This window comes from Crocodylus siamensis, chromosome 1 (genome assembly GCF_052110815.1).
Source record: "Crocodylus siamensis isolate JL-2025a chromosome 1, ASM5211081v1, whole genome shotgun sequence".
Classification (NCBI taxonomy): Eukaryota; Metazoa; Chordata; order Crocodylia; family Crocodylidae; genus Crocodylus; species Crocodylus siamensis.
The window spans coordinates 377092881-377112310 of NC_143395.1; the positions used below are offsets into that span (position 1 = coordinate 377092881).

General features: G+C 40.4%; 1 protein-coding gene across 4 annotated transcripts in view; it reads right to left on the reverse strand.

The window, feature by feature from the left end:
• FRY (FRY microtubule binding protein) overlaps window positions 1-19430 on the reverse strand; it is a 447808-nt gene that overhangs the window by 19126 nt on the left and 409252 nt on the right. For 3 of the 4 annotated variants that reach the window (XM_090027939.1, XM_090027916.1, XM_090027928.1), the window contains 5 exons: window positions 17747-17936; window positions 14165-14314; window positions 11188-11286; window positions 10173-10256; window positions 3874-3891 (listed from right to left, as the gene is read on the reverse strand). In XM_090027939.1, the coding sequence (XP_089884065.1) occupies window positions 3874-3891; window positions 10173-10256; window positions 11188-11286; window positions 14165-14314; window positions 17747-17936 (541 nt within the window). The remainder of the gene's footprint in view (window positions 1-3873; window positions 3892-10172; window positions 10257-11187; window positions 11287-14164; window positions 14315-17746; window positions 17937-19430) is intronic. The other variant, XM_090027923.1, reaches the window with a different exon arrangement.

The following is a 19430-nucleotide window of genomic DNA, read 5'->3' on the forward strand; positions in this document are numbered from 1 at the left end:
GAGATTATGCTTAGGGGGAACCAACATGGGTTCATTCGAGGCAGGTCCTGTCAGACCAACCTGGTGGCCTTCTATGACCATGTCACAAAATCCTTGGATACAGGTGTTGTGGTGGACGTAGCCTTTCTGGATTTTAGGAAGGCTTTTGACACTGTCTCTCATTCCATTCTCATTAAAAAATTAGGTGACTGTGGCGTTCATGCCTACACAGTCAGATGGGTCACAAATTGGCTGGAGGGCTGTACCCAGAGAGTAGTGGTGGATATGTCTTTTTTGACCTGGGGAGATGTGGGCAGTGGGGTCCCCCAGGGCTTGATCCTCGGGCCTGCACTGTTCAACATCTTCATCTGCGACTTGGACGAGGGGTTGAAAAGCACCTTGTTCAAATTCGCGATGACATTAAGATGTGGGGAGAAGTGGGCACGCTGGAGGAGAGAGACAAGCTGCAACTAGATCTAGACAGGTTACAGGGGTGGGTGGATGAGAATAAGATGGGATTCAGTACTGACAAGTGGAAGGTACTACACCTAGGGAAGAAGAACCAGCACCATACATACAGGCTGGGGAACTCCCTCCTAGTCAGCACAGAGGCAGAAAAGGATCTTGGTTTCATTATTGATTCCAAAATGAACATGGGCTGCCAATGTGGGGATGCAGTCAGAAAGGCTAACTGCACCTTGTCATGCATCCACAGATGCATCACAAGCAGGTCCAAGGAGGTGATCCTCCGCCTCTACGTGACACTGGTCAGGCCGCAGTTGGAGTACTGCGTCCAGTTCTGGGCACCGCATTTCAGGAGGGATGTGGACAACATGGAGAGGGTCCAGAGGAAGGCCACTCGCACGATCGGGGGCAGCAAGGCAGGCCCTACAAGTGGAGGCTACGGGACCTGAACCTATTCAGTTTCCACAAGAGAAGGCTGAGAGGGGATCTGGTGGCTGTCTACAAACTGGCCAAGGGGGACCAGCAGGCTATGGGAGAGTCCCTGTTCCCCCGAGCACTACCGGGAGTAATGAGGAATTACGGCCATTAGTTGATGGAGAATAGGTTCAGGCTAGACATCGGGAAGCACTACTTCATAGCAGGGTGGCTAAAGGAAGTGGTTGCCATTTCTACCCCAGGGGTCTTCAAAAGGAGGCTTCAACCTAGCCAGGGTTGTTTGACCCCAGCATTCTTTCCAGCCCATGGCAGGGGGTCGGACTTGATGATCTGCTCTGATCGGCCCTTCCGACCCTACCGACTATGAAACTATGAAACACTCCGTGCGCCCCAGCATCGTAGTGTTCACAAGCCACCTGCTACCTAGAGGTATGTAGAAAAAACATTTAAAGCTGTGTCTATGTCCGAATCGCTGATTCTTTGAATCAGTATCGAATCTTCAGATTCAGCCAAATTGAATTGGGGACAGCGATCCGAATCAATGAATCAAATCACTGTCCCTGATTCGGGCTGAATCCAAATCTGAATTGAATAGGGCCCACTTTGCACACCCCTACATACACCGTTACTCTTCGCACACCCACAGCAGAAGGTGGCTACCTGTCTTCCTCCTCTCTGGGATTCAGTAAGGTCATGCCTTTCAGTGATTAAACCTAAACAGGAGTTTCAGATTATGTATCTCACAGGAACAGAAATGCCTATTTTGGGGCTGTGGCGAATAGCATAAATGTCTACACTGCAGTGTAGATATATATATACCCAGCTCTGTTTCCTTTTCCTGACCTGCGAGCTACAGGTCGATCTGCTTTGTCCCATTTTTTTCCTCCTCAGCAAAGCAGAGAACAGGACCCTGATACATCTGGCCCTGATTTCAGGCCTGTGATGGCTAGAAAATGGCATTTAGAGGTTTGCTTTTAGAAAGCGGCTTACAGGTAAAATAGATATTGCGTTAGAACAATGGTCCAGGGCAATGGCAAGGGTTAATTGAGTCCTAAAAAAACCCTATTTTGTGACAAAGTTTCCTCAAGGCCCACTGTGTCAGACAGGCAAGCAGCACATAGGCTGGGAAATTAAAGACATGTACCACACTGTTCCATAACATAAGGTGGCACCAGGTTACAGTGCGCAACTGCAGAACCTTGGAATTTCCATCTTTGGTAGATGGACCAAATTAGGAGGCCTAGAAAAAGCCCAAATTAGGATGTGTGCATGTGATGGGTTTGTGAAACAAAGGAATATGCTGACAGGACAGAACGTGGACAGTATGACGACCACAGGGAGGCCAGTCAGCGATGCCTGTAGATGAAAAGTCATCACTGAGGGAAAAGGAATACAAACGGAAGGATTTCAAAGCAGCAAAGGGCCCTTGAGAGGGGAACCTGAGGACATCATGGACAGAGGGTATACAACCAGCCTGTCTCACCCACCCCACTGGGAGAGAGTGGGCCTTAGCCTCCGACCCCCAGGCTGCTGACATTCAAGGGAGAACCTCAGAGTGAAGCTTGCATACTGGCCAGACGTACCTTGACTCTGAAGCTCTAGGCCTGGTAGATATAGAATTGTTTGCATTATTCTTATCTGCTATCAGGGTGTATCAATAAAATTCACCTATTATCGAATGGAGTGGTCATGGTTGGTCTGAGGGTTTGGGTCCGCTCGGTACAAGGTATCTGGGTCATAAATTCAGTGCCAGCAGCCTGGAGTGTGACTGAAGAAAGCAGAGCTGAGGCTGTGGGACAAAACTAATATGTAGGCAGAACTGCTGACAGAATTGATCTGGGAATAGGTGCAGAATTAATCTGTGGTCAAAGGACCCTGAAGCACTGGTTGAAATTTTTCTTAATTTTAGGAGTGGGTAAAACTAATTGTCCCATACAAACACACATGGAATGGTCAGGGAGCTCTTCAAAAATCAAAAGATAGGCCAAAAACCACAAAACACTTTTAAAAATCATTTTTACATTTTACATGATGTTTTATGGTCTAACTCGCGGTGGGCAACCTGTGGCTTGCATGCTACAAGTGGCATAGGCAGCCTTCGTATATTGCATGTGGCTGATTGGAAATGTAGCAGAGAAACAGGAGCAAATAGGACAGGGAGCACACAGGGCAGGGAGCAGAAAGAAGAACCACATATTGGGCAGGGTATGCAGATTTGAGTGGGTGGCACTTGGGGACCGTGCAGAGCTAACTTTGTGGCATGCCTGCCAAAAAGGTTGGCCTCCACTAGTTTAACATAATGACTTTTGAAGCTCTCAGGTTGGCAATATGGTATATACTTATCCTTCAACCTCTCCCCTGCTGGCTACTAGATTAAATTAAGAAAACAGTAAAAAACTAAATTGAACTAAATTTAATTTTAAGTTATTCTGCAGTTGGTTGTCTTATCAAGCAGCTAACTTTGTTTTATTCCTGAGTAGCTTTTAGACTAACAAGATGGTAAAATGGTTCAAATTAACAAAATATAAATAGTTTAAAATTATATCTATATACTTATGTTAACAGCACTAGGTTTAAAATAATCACTATTTCAGAACTCCAGTATTGGTTTTAAAGTCAGTTTGAGTCTTGTTTATTTAACAAGATTGATTCATCTTCAGAATGGTACACTTGGATGAGTTTAGACAGGTTTGATTCTGCCTTGAGCATGGCATTGGACTAGATAACCTGAGGTACCTTCCAGCCCTGTTTTTCTATGAATCCATGACAACGCCAGAATTTTGTAATTGCACCTTTACATTTCTCTTTGAAGAGAAAAGTGACATAAAATGCAACTTAGTCACTTATTTTAGCAAAAACATATTGAATCAAATTTGCTAAGGAAAAATAATTGAAAAGAAAAGGAAAAACATGCTAAGATAAAACAGTAACAGTAAAAACAGAGTGTATTAGTCCATCTATAGATGGACAAAGTATGAAAGAACTTCAACTTACTGCAAGAGATTCCATTTGCTATACAGCAAGCATGGCACAGGAAAAAAGGAAAGGAAAGAAAGTATAGTGTCAGTTTAATGCATGCAATAGGAAGCACAGCCCTTCTTTAATAGCACAAACTGTCAGCAGTATTAGCATGGCTTGCCTCAACCTGCTAATTGGTTGAAAACAGTTCACCCACACAACATGCACAGCATTCTTATTAAAACCAAGCTTTAATCCTAATGGCAAATTATAACGTAACTGTCCTAAGTTAGATCTTTAGATTTGTTAATTCTAATTTCTCCCCATGGCATGTTTCCAAAAATAAGGAAGTTACACCCAAGTTTTTATTGCTTCAGGATTCTTAAAATCAAGAATTTGTCTAAGGTTGGTCTCTTATTATAGAGCTTATGCAACAGAAATACTAGGAACAATTATATAGTACTTTTAATTTTCAACAGAACTGAAGCAAATAGTTGTGTTATATGGAAGTTAAAGATAAAACTTATTTCTATCGGGTGCCCTATGGCCTACAGCTTAATAATTTGGCATTTTAAAAATGAAAAATCTGTTTGAAATCATGACTGTTACAATCTATTACAGGTGTTAAGTTATGACTATTACAATCCTTTTGGAAAAAAACTGAACTTTAAAGGAAGTTCAAGATTTATCTGAATTCCAGGCAACTCTGTAGGTTCAAACTGATCCATACTCCTTTTTACCCTCGCCTCTCACTGACTCTCAGGTGTGATGGAGCCATTAAAATGTTAATGCATGTCCTGCTCCAGTGTTTACTTAAATGACAACAGGATTAACTTTTCAGCAATAAACTTTTCCAACCTGCAAAAGGAGAGGTTATCTCCCTTTGTTTTCCAAAAAGCTGACATTTTTACTAGTATATCTGTCTAAAGTTTTTTAAGACAGCTTTCACCATTGGATCATAAAACCATCATGTGGCTGGTTTAGCAAATATAATCCACACACTGACATCTTATACTCAGTGTGCAGTTGCCAGTACTTGCTACAATGTGATGTTAGCACACATGTGCACAACATAAATGCATGTTTCCAATTGTTATTAAAACGTTTTATATTACCATTTCAACAAAGGAGACAAATGCATCAATGTTAAGTAAATAGTGCCATGGGACTACTTTGACATTGCCAAAGCTAAGGAATTCAACCGTGTCCTCAGCTTTTGGTATTCAAGAATGTATGGAAGAAAAGTTACCCTGGTCCACCATGGAATAAGTCAATGATTAAATGACAGACTAAGCTCTAAATTGCTTTTTTGGAATGTTTAACTTTAAGCCTTTGACATTTCTGCAACATTTTTTCTATATCTAGCATTTCTAGAGAAAATATTTTCTGTAAAATTCCATGCAGTTTACATAATCAAGCCTTGTATAATAAAGATAAGATCAAACAGGAAGAAATAAGACAGGTTACTATATCAGTACATTCAGAACCACATGACTGCATTTGTCAAAGTTTATTTGTGTGCAACTTACTCCTCTCCAAATTTTGATGTACCTCTAGTTTTTTACATTTTTAAACAAAACTGACAGAATAAATGTGTACAAATTTACCACGGAATTTACTTCATAAAAAGTGGGGAAAGCAGCAAAAAAGTGAACTCCATGGTCTACTTTTCCAGAAAAGCTGCCTTCTCTCCACTGCTTCCAAAAAGGTGTGCAAAAAAGAAAAAAAAAAGAAAAGAAAAGACGGAGTTGCATCATGTGAAAAACTGAAAGAAAATATACTAGTTTTAAATAAATATTCTCTAAACTCCCTGGTTAATGAGATGGCTAATTTGACCCTATAATTTGATAACAATTTCAGCTCTTCATCTTGAAGCTGAGAGGGAAAATATTACCTGTGATTTCATTTAACTATCCTTGCCCTTTAACTTGTTCAAGTGGAATGATCACACTTACATGGCCTCTCAGGGCTTGTCTGTATCACTGCAGTTGCCAGTACTTGCTGAGCATGTCCTACCCATCCAAGTCCGCTGATTCACTCCAGAGCCAGATGTTCGCTGGTCAGGCTGTTCTGGGATCACCCCTAGCACCTGCTTTCAAGTTGGTTTTATGGACATAGGAGAGTTCCACAGTATGATAATACTGTTGAAACATGAGCCTTCAGCATTAAATGGATGTTGTTCAGGTATAGTGCTAACTGCTCAATCTATAGTCGCACATTGGATACCTTCCTGTTCCCTCTCTGCAGGGGCTTGCTACCTAGTTATAGCCAGGTAGCAAGGAGGGCTTAATTCCCAGTTCAGGTTCTAGATTTGTGATGAATTTTACTGCATTTGAGACTTAATTCTAGATCTTAATAATTCATTAGTAACAACCATATCATGGACCTTTATGTGGCCAATCCAGTAGAATTAATTAGTGTTAGTTAGAAGTCACATTTTGCATAGTTTACAATGAGACTTGATATTGCCTTGCCTTGCTGTCAATCTGTAGCTAGATTTCTAGTTTTAGGTTCACTGGCAGGCCTGATTCACATAAAATAGCTAAACCTGAAGCTACATGGAGCACAAAGTACAAACTGGAACACTAGTGTGAACCCATGTAGGGTACAATTTGGTTTGGGTTGGCTAACAGCTTGAGTACCTTACAAAAACCACTTAACAGTTTTGGACACTTACTCCACTTACTTTTCCAATTTCAAAGCTACATACTTTGGCTAAGCAGAATGGGAGAAAGTTATACACTGATCCTGCATCTTCAAATGAGGGACAATAAATGGCTTTATAGGATGCCAATATTTATTTGAATTATCACTATTCACTGTCAAGGAAAATATAAGCTTCAAGACATCTCTTCCTCAGGGAAAGCAACGGAAGAATTTGACTACTAGTTAAAGAATTCCCTGTTTAGAAGGGACCAAGACCAGTTAATCACATCTTAAATAGTAACCTGGCTACACATTCATGTAATTAATAGCACAAAAAGGGGGAATAAGTCACTAAGTTATTACACAAAATAAATGTAATAACTTTGTTGTTGGTTCTTGTTGCACCTTAAATTGAATGTGTGGCCAGCGCCGATCAGCTGACTGATGATCCCAGCCACAGGAGCACATTGGAACGCTATACTGGTGCTCCGAGTCAGGTGGTGTCCTGAGCCATGGAGTACTGGGCAGCCAGCTTGCTACTTGTCAGTGGAGGAGGATCCTGGGCTCCCCCTGCACCAGCTGTAGGGAGCAATTAGAATCTGATTCCTGGTTCTTCAGTTGCACTTCTTGCCATGCATGTGTGACATGGGAGGAGATGCAATTGCTGGCATTGCAGATCAGACCCCATAGTGCCTTTAACTGAACCTCTGTCAGCATCCATAGTCTTTTCTCTGCAGAGCAGGCTAGGAATACACATTCCTACTTTTGTTTTTCCTGGTAGGGTGTTACATGCATCTGAGAATCTAACTGTCTGCAGAATGAGACATTTCTTACTACTCCATCTATTATCGTTAGGGTTAATTTAAGCAGTATTCGTATGTCAGGTGAGTCCCAAGTAACAACCAGGCCCTGAGTTTAATCTTCAAGAAGGATTAAAGAGTTTATATAGTTTCCTCTTCAGCTCCCCCTACAGGACACACAGTCTTCCCAATAATTACTCTGTGCGTAAGTACAAATTCACCTTCTTCACTGTGTGCCTGGGTTGTTACATCCTTTCAAGCTCAAGCAGAGAAGCAGAGGAAATGCATGAAAATATATTACTTCTTATAGCAGTCACTTTAGCTAACGACACTTCCTCAGCACACATTTCCCTAGATCTCTGCTCCTATTTTACTTTAAGTGACTAAAGAAAAGAGAGATCGTTGGGAAAGAAAGGTCTTTTTGTGACCAAACGGAAAAATGACTGGGATAGGGAAGAGAAATGTATATGTATGTATGTACACACAGGTCTTTTGATATAAATCAAAAGACCTCCCATCCTGTTAACAGCCAAGAAATAATAAATGTTGTGCTGAGGGAACATTATTGGTCAAAGAATAGGGATTTCTACAGCAGTGAGAAACCCTTCTTTTCATTCTGAGTATTAAGTAATTCATGGACTAACCCTGGATTCCCAAGATACACACATATTAACTCTGAAATAGAGAATACCTAATTAAAGTGAATAAAACACAAGAGTAATATGACATTCAAACTTTAAATAGTTTAGCCATTTAATATATGTACCCAATTCATATCCCAATTCATTTTTATATTATTTGGCGTCCCCTACTGCTTTATTTCCTTTTTTAAAGAGTAACAAGTTACAAGATGTAAAATGGGATCAAGGATCACACTTTTGAGAAAAGGAACTAAGACCATGTAAGCTCTCAGATCATCAGTGTAAGAGCATTTTTCTCAAACACTGTTTAGTAGGAGTGTGTCAAGCGGGCCATATTTGATTCAGATTCGGCCCGATTCAGGGGAGAGTGATTTGATTTGTTGATTCGGATCACTGTCCCATTTCCATTCGGCCTAATCTAAATCTGAAGATTTGATGCTGATTCGGAGAATCAGTGATTCAGCCGTAGACACATACCTCAAGGTATCAGGTGCAGCTTGTGAATGCTGAGATGGTGGGGTGGATGGAGCATCCCACAGGAGTGTGGGGAGGGGCCCCTCTGTGTGCTTGGCAGCAGACCCAGAAGTAGTTCTGGTCCACTTCTGGGTCTGGTGCCAAGCAGGCAGGAACTCCCCCCCTCCATCCCCGTGATCAGACACAGGTTGTCCCCAGGTATCCCCCAGACCCAGGAGGCACCTGGGCGCTCTGCGGTGGACCTGGAAGTGGACCAGAAGTGCTTCTGGTTCACTTCTGGGCCCACTGCTGAGCGTGCTGGGGACCTCCCCGCGCTCCCATGGGATGATCCATCTGCCCCACCATCTCAGCATTCACAAGCCACCTGGTACCTGGAGGTATGTAGAAAAAACATTTAAAGCTGTGTCTATGTCCGAATCATTGAATCTCTCCAAATCGATTTAGAGGGTTCTGATTCGATTCAGAGAGATTAAATGGTCTCCTGATTTGACTCAGATTTGGAGATTCAGCCGGTGAATCGGGCTGAATTCTCCATTGAATCGAATCAGCGACTGAAGCTTCCACACAGCCCTACTCTTTCGTTTATGTGAGGGAAGGGTGGAAACACTAATAGAGCATACTCTAGTAAATAACTTTCCACAGAATTTTATTTCATATTTGGATTCAGTTTTATTAATTGGATCTCTGTATTTTTTCTTAATTTTGCACATAGCTTACTTACAATATGCCAAGGTATGACCTTAGAGCTGGCCAATCTTTGTAGCTTTGTTAAATATAGTCCCAAAATCGGCAGGTGTATGCAGCATTACCAAAGTATTCATGCAATTTTGCTGGCACAGGTGGTAAATGGAGGAGGCTGAACAGCTTTTTCATTGCTTGTGATCCTTCCATAGGCTTTAATTCAAACAGTGTCAAGACAGCCAAAACATAAGGGGAAATGCCTAAGGCTTTTGAAATAAAAGAACTTGAATGTAGTTTTAATCTGCTCCTATGTGCTTGGCGAATCCACATGTGCAAAAATCACGGCAGAACAGAAAAAGAAGAAATAAGATAGAAGGGGAAGAAGATGAAGTGAAAAAGAGCAAAAGCAGAGGGTAATGAGAAAGGATAAAAGAGGAAGAGCGAGAGAAAAATGAATCAATAAAAAGAGAAAATGAATGAAGATACAAAATGGACAAAACTACAAAAATGTGTCTGAGGAAAAACTGCCTAAACCTCGGCAAAGCTTCTGAAAACGTTAATTTTTAAAAATATATACAAAACACAGGGAAAGAGAAGGTTCCAGTTCCATTCTGTCTGCAGGGTCAACTCCTTAAGTTTGTCTTATCATTCTTTTTTTCTTGTGTTTCTCTTGTGAGGAAGATTGGAATTGGTCTTTTAGAGGTAAGCATCTAGTCAGAATGTTTGGTCTAAAACTAAAAAAATGCATTGCTAGCTTAGCCATGATCATTCTATTTAATGGAAAGAAAAAAAAGTGCAACACTTTCCAATTTTCCCTTCCAGTGGTGTTGAAGAAACTGTTTGCTGTACTTTCTGTACCCAGTTTTGCTGTGCTCTGCTCAGTGGTGCAAAAGAGGTTATAATGCCAAAGTCTCATACATCCTTTCCCTCTGATAAGGCCTGTGCCAGTAATTATATCAGTCTTATGAGTGCAAGAATTAAGACTGTCCCCAAACTCTATAAAGGAGGAAAGCATAACAGTGTCCTAGGCAATCAAGAAATAATTCATGAATGGCACTTTAGAGGAAATAAAATAGCACTGCTCATTTATTACCTTCTCTTCTGAATCCCCTGGCTGACAAGTAATAACTCCATCTCTTGAGCCCCCAGCAAACGTTGCCTTGCAATTTGCAAGCCACTGTTTTCCAAGGAAAAAAAATGTTAGATCTTTTTAGATTAGCTAGATTTAAAGAAGATAATTTTAAATCTCACAATGTAATGGTTGAGAAATGTGTTATGTTAGGTGACTGGACATAATCTACGAAATTCTGCTTCTTAAGGGATTGAGTTAAAAAGCTATGTTTCTGAGTTCTATTAGGGTTTACACTGTAGAAACAAAGCAAATAAATACATTAATTACTATTAAAAAGACAGGAGGAGCTTGAAAAGCTAGAGATCCAAATATAGTTGAAATGAAGCAAGATAAAATAGTTTTTATTGTGTTGTAACTTCTAAAATAGACGGAGATACAAGTAGGCACTTTTGAATCCCATATTTATATTTAAATAGTTACTTAAACAGATATCATATCAAAATGCAGAATAGAATGCTTTAACACAGGGCCATCTAGCTGGCAGGCTGTAAACTACCTCTGGCCCAGGATGAGTTAAGCTGCAGCCCCTGGGCTCCTGCCTTGTCATTGCTGCCCCCATCATTCCTGCTCCAATAGCAGCTGGACTCTTCATGCTCCCCCGCGCTCTGCCTGCTGTCTGCCCCCCACCCCAGGCATGGCCTGAGGAGTTAAGAGGGAGCCTGGGGCAGCATGCATGGTACAGTGGGGGGCAGGGAAGAGAAGAAGGGGTATGTGTATTGTGTGGAAGTATGCAGGAATGGCCTGCACAGGCATGCACTGCAGCAATGGGAAGGGGTCATGGGTGCAAGGTGTAGCAGGAAGGGGAGGAGGGGGTCACAGCTATGTGCACGAGGTCCACGAGACCTGTGGCTCACTCTGATACAACCCCTGCTGGTGTGGCCCATGGGGCTTTCAGCCACTGGCTGCATAGAAGTTGAACAGCCCTGCTTTAACATATGAATACATTGGGCAATAAAGCAAAGAAATATCTGCTTACTGAAAGAGTTGCTTCTTTTCTGTTGTTGTATGTATCCAAATATTCCTGTAGTTCTAAAACACTGAATTTCAGCTTTTCAAGAAGGCCACATGAGAGAAGCTGGAAACATTATGATAAAAAAAAGCCAATGAATTCTACTATTAAGGAATATCAGTAAAGTAGAAACTATGATAGACCCTGCAAAAAGCACTTTAAGGTGTACCATTGCCAATCACAGTGTTATACTGACACTTTATCATGATGCTAGCTGTACTGGTGACAGCCAAATCCTAGCGGAATTAAGGTTTAAAAATACAGTTCTGAAACAACAAACAGTTAGACCAATGGTGCTCAGCCTCTGGCCCACAGCCATGTCATCTGGCCTACGGGGCTCCCCACAGACCTGGAAATTTGGCAGCAGGGAAGTGGTGGCAATTAATGCTGCCATTACTTCCACATCACGAAATTTCCAAGCCCCATGGCCAGATGACATTGTCCTAGGTACCAGTTTGGGCTGGCCTGCAGGGCTGGGGCAGCAGGCCCAATATAGCATGCAGAGCTGGGGCCTGATCTGGTGTGCAGAGTGGGGCTGTGTGGTGCATTGAACCTGCTTGCCAGCTGCCTGGTGGACTGAGCCCACAGACTGACCCCATGCTCTTCATCCAGCCCTGAAAGGTTGGGCACCACTTATGCCACCATCTTGTCAGTAGTTCCAGCAACCAGTTGTTGATATGAACCAGAACTTTATTTTGATCCCATCCACAGTGGATAGTGGTTGGTTGCTGGAGTTATGACCAGAGCCAGAGTGAGAGCTGACTAGTATGGGGTATAAAGCCATTAGAGCCATTAGTACAACAGCACTAGCTCCTGAATCAGAAGCAATGTAGCCACATTGGTGCACTACTACAAATGAGGCAATTAGCTCTGCTTCAGAAACTTCGCTGTGCTGCTTCTAGGTTAGCAGCTAATGAATGTAGAGCTGACCAATTTCAGTTTCAGGTAATGTTCTAGGCATCAGTGGACAGTAACTTACTGACTTAAATGAAACATGAATGGGTCATATGGAGCCCTCGTCATTTGGCTATCACAACCAATGGCTTCAGCCATCTCTGTGACTGGGATCAAAGTAGAATTTGATGGCAGCCTTTAACACGTTTGAAGACAACTATGTCCCCATCACTTCAGCCCTGAGTATCCTTCCAATATAATTTCATAATATTCTCTCCTTGAAGGGAAAGGGAAATGAAAGAAGGAAATTAAGAATGGTGAGGGGAGGAAGATACAGGGGAAAGTGAGGCTCTCACAGGTCCTCTGGAATATGTCAGGGGGAGAATAGAGTACTCTAGTATGAGAGCAAATGGAGCTTCTGGAATGAGGGAAGGGAAGAATGGTGGACTTTGGTAAAGGAGAATGAGAGCATCTAAAGAAATATTGGATGTGGAGAGAGGCTGGGGGATCCCTGGCATAGGAGGAAAAAAGAGTTGCAGGGAGTCTCTGAAATATCATATTTTCTTGCATATAACGTCCCTTGAGAAAGATACACACCCCTCCTTTGAATAGCAGAACGAAGGAAAAACAATCTTCTTTGAAATTACTGGTATGTAGCAGTAAGTAACTGAGCAGCAGCAGCTAGGGAGCCAGTGTGTTCACTGTGGTACTCCCTGTAGAACACATAGTGTTTTTTTGCCACCCCGGGCCCCCATGAGGCTGCAGAAACTTTATTACCATATTGTGTTTCTTATAATGTGCACCCCAATTTCCAGGAGATGATTTTTGAAAAACAGTGCATGTTATATCCAAGAAAGCATGTTAGGAGGGGAGCAGAGGGTTGTGAAACAGGGAGCTTGTAGGGAAGGAAGCAAGGAACCACTGGTGTGGACAGTGCATTTGGGCTACAAATGGAACAAAGCATGTGATGCCCATTAAGTTGTTATTATTTCAAATCTAACATGTAATCTGAAATATGGCTATCTGGATTTGGAGTTTCACCAGAGTGTATACTAACGAAGTTCTCTTCTACTGTTCCTCCATACTTGCTTACCTATTATAAATAAAATTTTGAGTGAGCGAGAAAAAAAATCACATCCAATAATGGTGGAATATTCCAAGGTTCTCCAAAAGGGCTGTGCAAATAATTAGGTGGAAATCAACTCTACTACATCATGAGTTTAGTTCATGAGATGTTTACAGTAACACCATACTACACCATACTGCAACAAAATTCAGCTTTGGATGTAACCTTGCTAAACAGTGATGAATCCAAATCTAAAAGTCAGAGTTTGGCCATTCTTATTCTCTGGTCTTCGTAAGTGATTTAAAACCAATAACCTCAACATGGTTTGTGAGGGCTTCTATATTTAGAAAACTGTAAGAGATTAATAATACCAATATTGGTGTAACTCCTTCTAAGACTGGATGCAGTTATGTTCTGGATGGGAAAAGGGTAAAGGTGACTTGTACTAGTATAAGTGTATCTATACTAAAGCTTATATAAATATACTAGTAAAAATAAGTCACACTTATAACCAACAGTTATATCAGTAACACTTTGAGACTAGGACTAACAAGCAATAGTACTGTATTACTATAAAGAAACAAACTCCTAAATGCATCTTATTTAAAAAAAATGCTAGCAACCCAGTCTCTAATAAAATAGCATGAATAAATGGAGGTTTGGTTGACCACAGAGAGAAAAAAAAAAAGATTATAATCACTAGAGGTATCAGGGCTATGAGTAAGAAATCCAAATGGACAGGTGTTCCCCTGATAAATACATTCTTGAACTGCTGGAAATAGGATAAACAGGGAATCTCTTCAGAGAAGATTTGAGATGGGATAATTGGAGAATGCCTCTAACACTTATCTATAGAAGACTAGATGAATCTAACAAAGATGACTAGATGACTGTAACAAACAAAAATCTTTTTGTCACCCTGGTTTCCTTGATATGGCACACAATGGACAGATTATTCATGATCATTTATAGGAATATACTTACTGTTTCAGCATCTACAAAAAGAGTGGGGCATTCTGAACATGAAGTCAGCATCTGAGAAGACCTCACAAATTTTGTGCCTATTCCTCGCAGATTGTCTCCAAGGTAACTGGCAGCATCACAAGTTAGGAAGCAGAATCTTTTCTGAATATTCTGTGAAACAAAATAGTTCTTATCATATACTTTTCTCCAGTATAAACTTTGTAAACAGAATTGCACACATTCCTGCTTCATCCAACAAATGAGGGTGAAGAGAATGTTTGCTGAGGGATGAGAGGCAATAATTATTACGCTGGACACAGTACTTAGAAGTTTCTCTAGCTGGATGGCTATAAATTCATATCTAACAATGAAATTGCAATTTGTTGCTGAAATACCATTTTTATCATTCTTTTTCTTGTAGCTTTTTCTTGACCTTGCTTATCATCAGTGTTGATCAACACATGATTTTTTGCCCATTTGGGTATTGTTTTGTTAGTATCCAAAGTCAAGTGGCCATTTGTAAAGAATGTTCCAATACCAAACAGCAGCATAAAAAATTATGAAAGCAATTTCCCCCTCCCTCCCCCCATTGCTAGAGCATCTCTGCTGCTTGGGAAAGTTCCAATAGTATCAAATTGCATTTGGGAACTACTGCCTACAACGATGTTTGATATCTTAGCAGTCATTGAACCCAGCAGAGCCCTTTGTCCTAGTCTTCAAGGAACATGCTACTGCTGTTACTTATTTAAGTGATTTCCATTTAATTGATACCTGAAACTTAAATGAATTAATACAATCATGCAGATATAATTATCAAAATTATACTGACAGATATCATCAGTACATCACTGAGGCCAAAAGGGTGAGACATTTTATGGATAATGAGAATACTCAAAGTTACACCAGCCAGAATAAGCAATTGAAAAAGAGACCTATAATCTCTCACACTCTGGGCCTCAAGCCAGTGACTAATTAATAATAGTTAGTAGAAAAGGACTACTGAAAACAGTGTTGTTAGCTAGTACTGACTTTACAATTATATATGAAAAATACGTGCCAATAAAATCTGTGCTTATTTTGTATTAACAGAAAAATAGAAAAAAAGTGTTCTCAGAATGTTTTCCTTTTTTGATCTGATATTCTCCTCCCTCAACTGGAAAGAAACATGATTGCCAACAACAAACATATTAAACATTAAGGAGCTCAATTATAAACCCATTTGTCAGTCTTAAAATCCATTGCAGCCTTTGATCTGAATGAACGTAAATACTAAGATTCATCTTAGAGCAGGAATTTAGCTAAGATTACCTTGAAACCAATGAGATTCCATCATTCTACTGAGGAAATACTTCACAATTTTGAAAAATTAAAATTTCCAGGAGAATGCACATTTCACCAGCAGACGCTTTCTATGCCTGAAGAAGGGTGTTTGTGCTCAAAAGCTTGCAAAGAACAAATTTTCCAACTATTTAGTTGGTTAAATAAAAGCTATCACGTCTGCCCAAAGAACCTTGTCTGCCTACATCCTAAACCAACATAGCTACAACCAACAACCCTAGGAATCTTAAATAATGATTTTGTGCTGTGGGCAAACACTACAGTCAAACAACTAGTGGTAGCTGTGATTCCAGATGCTACTGGAAATAAAGTCCTTTCACTAAATAAAATATTAGGTTAAGAGGCTGCTCCAAACAGTAATTTTGTTTCATACAGAAATATTTTGGCAGTTCTTCAGACTGCAAGCCTAGCACTTTGGACTTGTTTATGAAACTTCCTGTTGGCCTGAGTCAAAAGTCTTTTTAAGTGAGCAGATCTGTGGCAGAGTTTTATTGTGCAAAAACACTGCAAATGCAGACAAATTAGGAACTTAAGAAAAAAAGATTTGGGGAAGAACATGCCCCTGTGCTTTGACCTTAAGAGGTTAAACATACTGTTGCTCTTTTAATCTCTAACTTGGAAATACCATTTTGAAATTACACATCACCTTGCATGTTAAATACTGTTAGCCAAACTTTGTTATAATAATTAAACATTGTATTTGGGAACTATGCTGTATACTTGGCATTGAGTATTATACACAAGAAAGTATGTAAACTACTAATCATTGTATCATTGTAACAATGCCTGCAATTAGAGACAAACAGTTCCCTTAACTGTAATTTTAAGGGTCACAGTTAACATAACCTTATTAATATTTTAGTTTTCATGTTAGCATACTGTCAATCTTTTTTAGCACCTGTATGTCAAACATCTACACTATCACCTTCTACATCTGGCATACTTGGTAAGAAGAGACTAAAATATGCAATATGAAAAAGCACAGGACTGAATTTCAAACATGGGTGCTCTAGTTGGGTACACAAATTAATGCTGAAGTGCCTAAAATTACTATTTTCCAGCAAGTGCTTAAACAAGGACCAAGCTTGAAAAGTGAACCTATAAGTGTGTTCAAAGCAGAATGTAGTATATGTAGCAGCAAAGAAACAGAGACAGAGCCTAGAGGAAGCCAAGCATGAGTACTTATTTTAAGGATCTACTACAAAACACATGTCAAAGTCCCTAGATAATATGGCGATGGCCATGTAGCCAGACATGTCATGATATTGAAATGTGAAAATTCAAGGTTCTTTGTCCTCTATGGCCAAATGGAACTAAATTCTACATGAAGGAGCCTGTATTCTGTACAGGCCACCTGGAGATTCTGCTGCCACCTTACAAAAATTTTAAAAAAAGCAAGCAAAGTTTTTAAAAATTAATTAGTCACAAAAATTATCCATAGGGGAGCTGAAGTAATAGCTCTCTGCCCCCCACGCTTGTGTGTTTATTTTTGGTATAATGCAGAGCTTTGTGCTGCCAATATGGAAGAGAGAAGGGAACTGAAGCATATAGGAACTCAGTAAGGGTCAGCAGAGCTCTGGCACTGGTGGGGCAATATATGAGGCAGTTTGAAATGAGCACATAGCTGCTAAAGTGATCAGCTACAGAACATATAGCCATGGTTACATTTGAACAGTTTTCTTTAGTATTTGAAGTTAAACACTATTTGATATGAATGTGACATTTTGCATCTCTCAAGGTATGGGACTATGAGCAAGTTTAACACAAGGTAAGCCAGCTTGCGAATTTATGACATGTCAACTAAACTTATGGCAATTGCCCATGTGCGTTATTCCACAAGAAACATGAGGGAGTTTACTACTCAATGAAAGCAGGTCAAACTGTCTCATAAACTGAAGAGTGAGAAGGTACATTCAAGCACTTGTAAATTGTTCATGTCACCATCCTATAGCTTTGGTTTCAGGATATTTGCAGAATTAAAGAATCATTATCCCTTAATACTTGGTTCACATCTCATAAATGTTAACTTCATAAGTATATTTTAAAGTAAGGTAATTTTTTAAAAGAAAAACTGTCCAAGGAACATGTATGCAACAATGTGTATTCTGTGGCCAATTCTGAGGCCAGGCAATTTTCCAATACATAAAATTACAAGTACAATCATAAACGATAATCCATTACTACTACCACCACTATGACTAAATAATGTGCTGGGGAGTCAGTACATTTATCTAAACTCACTGGTTTTAAGTTATGTTGTCTTACCTTAAACAGGGAGGAGAACACATGAAAGGTATAAACTGCACAGGACCCATCAGAATCACACATGAGCTGGTTCATATGACTACGCCAGGCTTCTTCTGCATCATCACATGCAGCTGGTTGAAATGCAGCAAGGATGGCAGAAAAGAACGGTGACGGAGGAGGGGAGGCATTTCTGTCGCCTTCACTAAAACTGTAGAAGAGAAAATAAACCATGTAAGTCTATTTCCATTTGACTCCCTGTTTTCAACTGCTTAGAACTTTCTGAAACTATCGCTTACTGAACTGTCCATGCTTGGTCTCTGACAAAAAACCCAAACATTTGAGAAAACTGGGCAAATACAGCACAGCTATTTTTGAGTAACAACAGAATAAAACACACATACATATTTCCCATTATAAAATCTGTTTCCACCCTCAGCATTCTTTGAATAGCTTAAATTCCAGATTTCTTCCTTTGGATCACAGACAAACAGCGTCATGGAGGAAAAGTACATTGTGAGTATTCTGACCAAATTGGTGTAGATATAACTTAGTACAGCCTATAAAAAACCTATAACAAAGTGTAGTAAGTTTAGAATTGGTTTTCCAGCTATGGTGGGTACATAGTAGACATCCATTTTCCCAGGGGAATTTTCAGAAAAAATCTTACAAGAAAGAATTCTTCCTGGAATGCTCTGGTACAACAGGGTAATGTGCTAATGGCTGCTTCTCCTATGGAGTGCTAAAATACTTGCTCCTGGGTACTCCCCCTTTGAAGTGATGTGTGCACATTGAGGGATACATCCCTGTGCTTCCCAACATGCAGGTCAAGCAAAGAGAAAGGCAGACTTCCTGTGTGATCTTCTGCTTCCTAACTTTTCCACAAGGGTCAGCCACAATCCAGTCTGAAGTGCACACCTCTAGATAGCTGCAGTGTTCATATACCAAGCCCTTAAATTTTCCAGTGTGCGCAATGAGGCAACCCTTCACAGAGCAGCCACACGTTTAGGGGAGTACCAAGAAGAAAGAGATATGACATGACCCCTACCCATGACACACAAGAAATCAGTGCTGAGGTTATATTGCTGATTCAGCTTTGAGTAGTTTACCATGCACACTTTGGCTAAGTACAGTCAAAGAGCCTGAGGCTGAATAAGTTCAATCTTTGCAGGTCAGTCTAAGCTGTGTAGATAGAACCAATCAGCAAGTGAACACACTTCACTTTTGATCCCAGAAATGCAGCCACATACTTGCAATGGCCCAGACCAGAAACTGGGAATGCTAGAGCATGCCTCCCTGCTCTGCTGGATCAGAAAGCTTGGGCCATCGCTAGCCTCCTCATCCTACAAGGGGTGGCTTGCAGGGGAGGTGCAAAGCATCCTGAGGTGCTGGGGGACCATGAGTTAACTTGAATCTGGAGGGGATCTAGAATGGAAGTTCAATAAACCAATTTAACCTAAATCAGGTAAGTTTATACTACATCCATCCAGGTTTATCTTAAACTGGCTTTGGCCATTTGGAAAGTGGTTTATGTGCACTGAACTTCTGTTGTGTTAAGAGATGTGAACCAGTCTCCAATCACTTATACTGATTTATGTGTCATTTCTGTCCCTAGCCTTTAATTATAACTGTCCTTTTATAAGGCTTGCTTAACACAGCTTTTAATGAAATATGCAGTGACTGGAACTATACAGATTATATATAA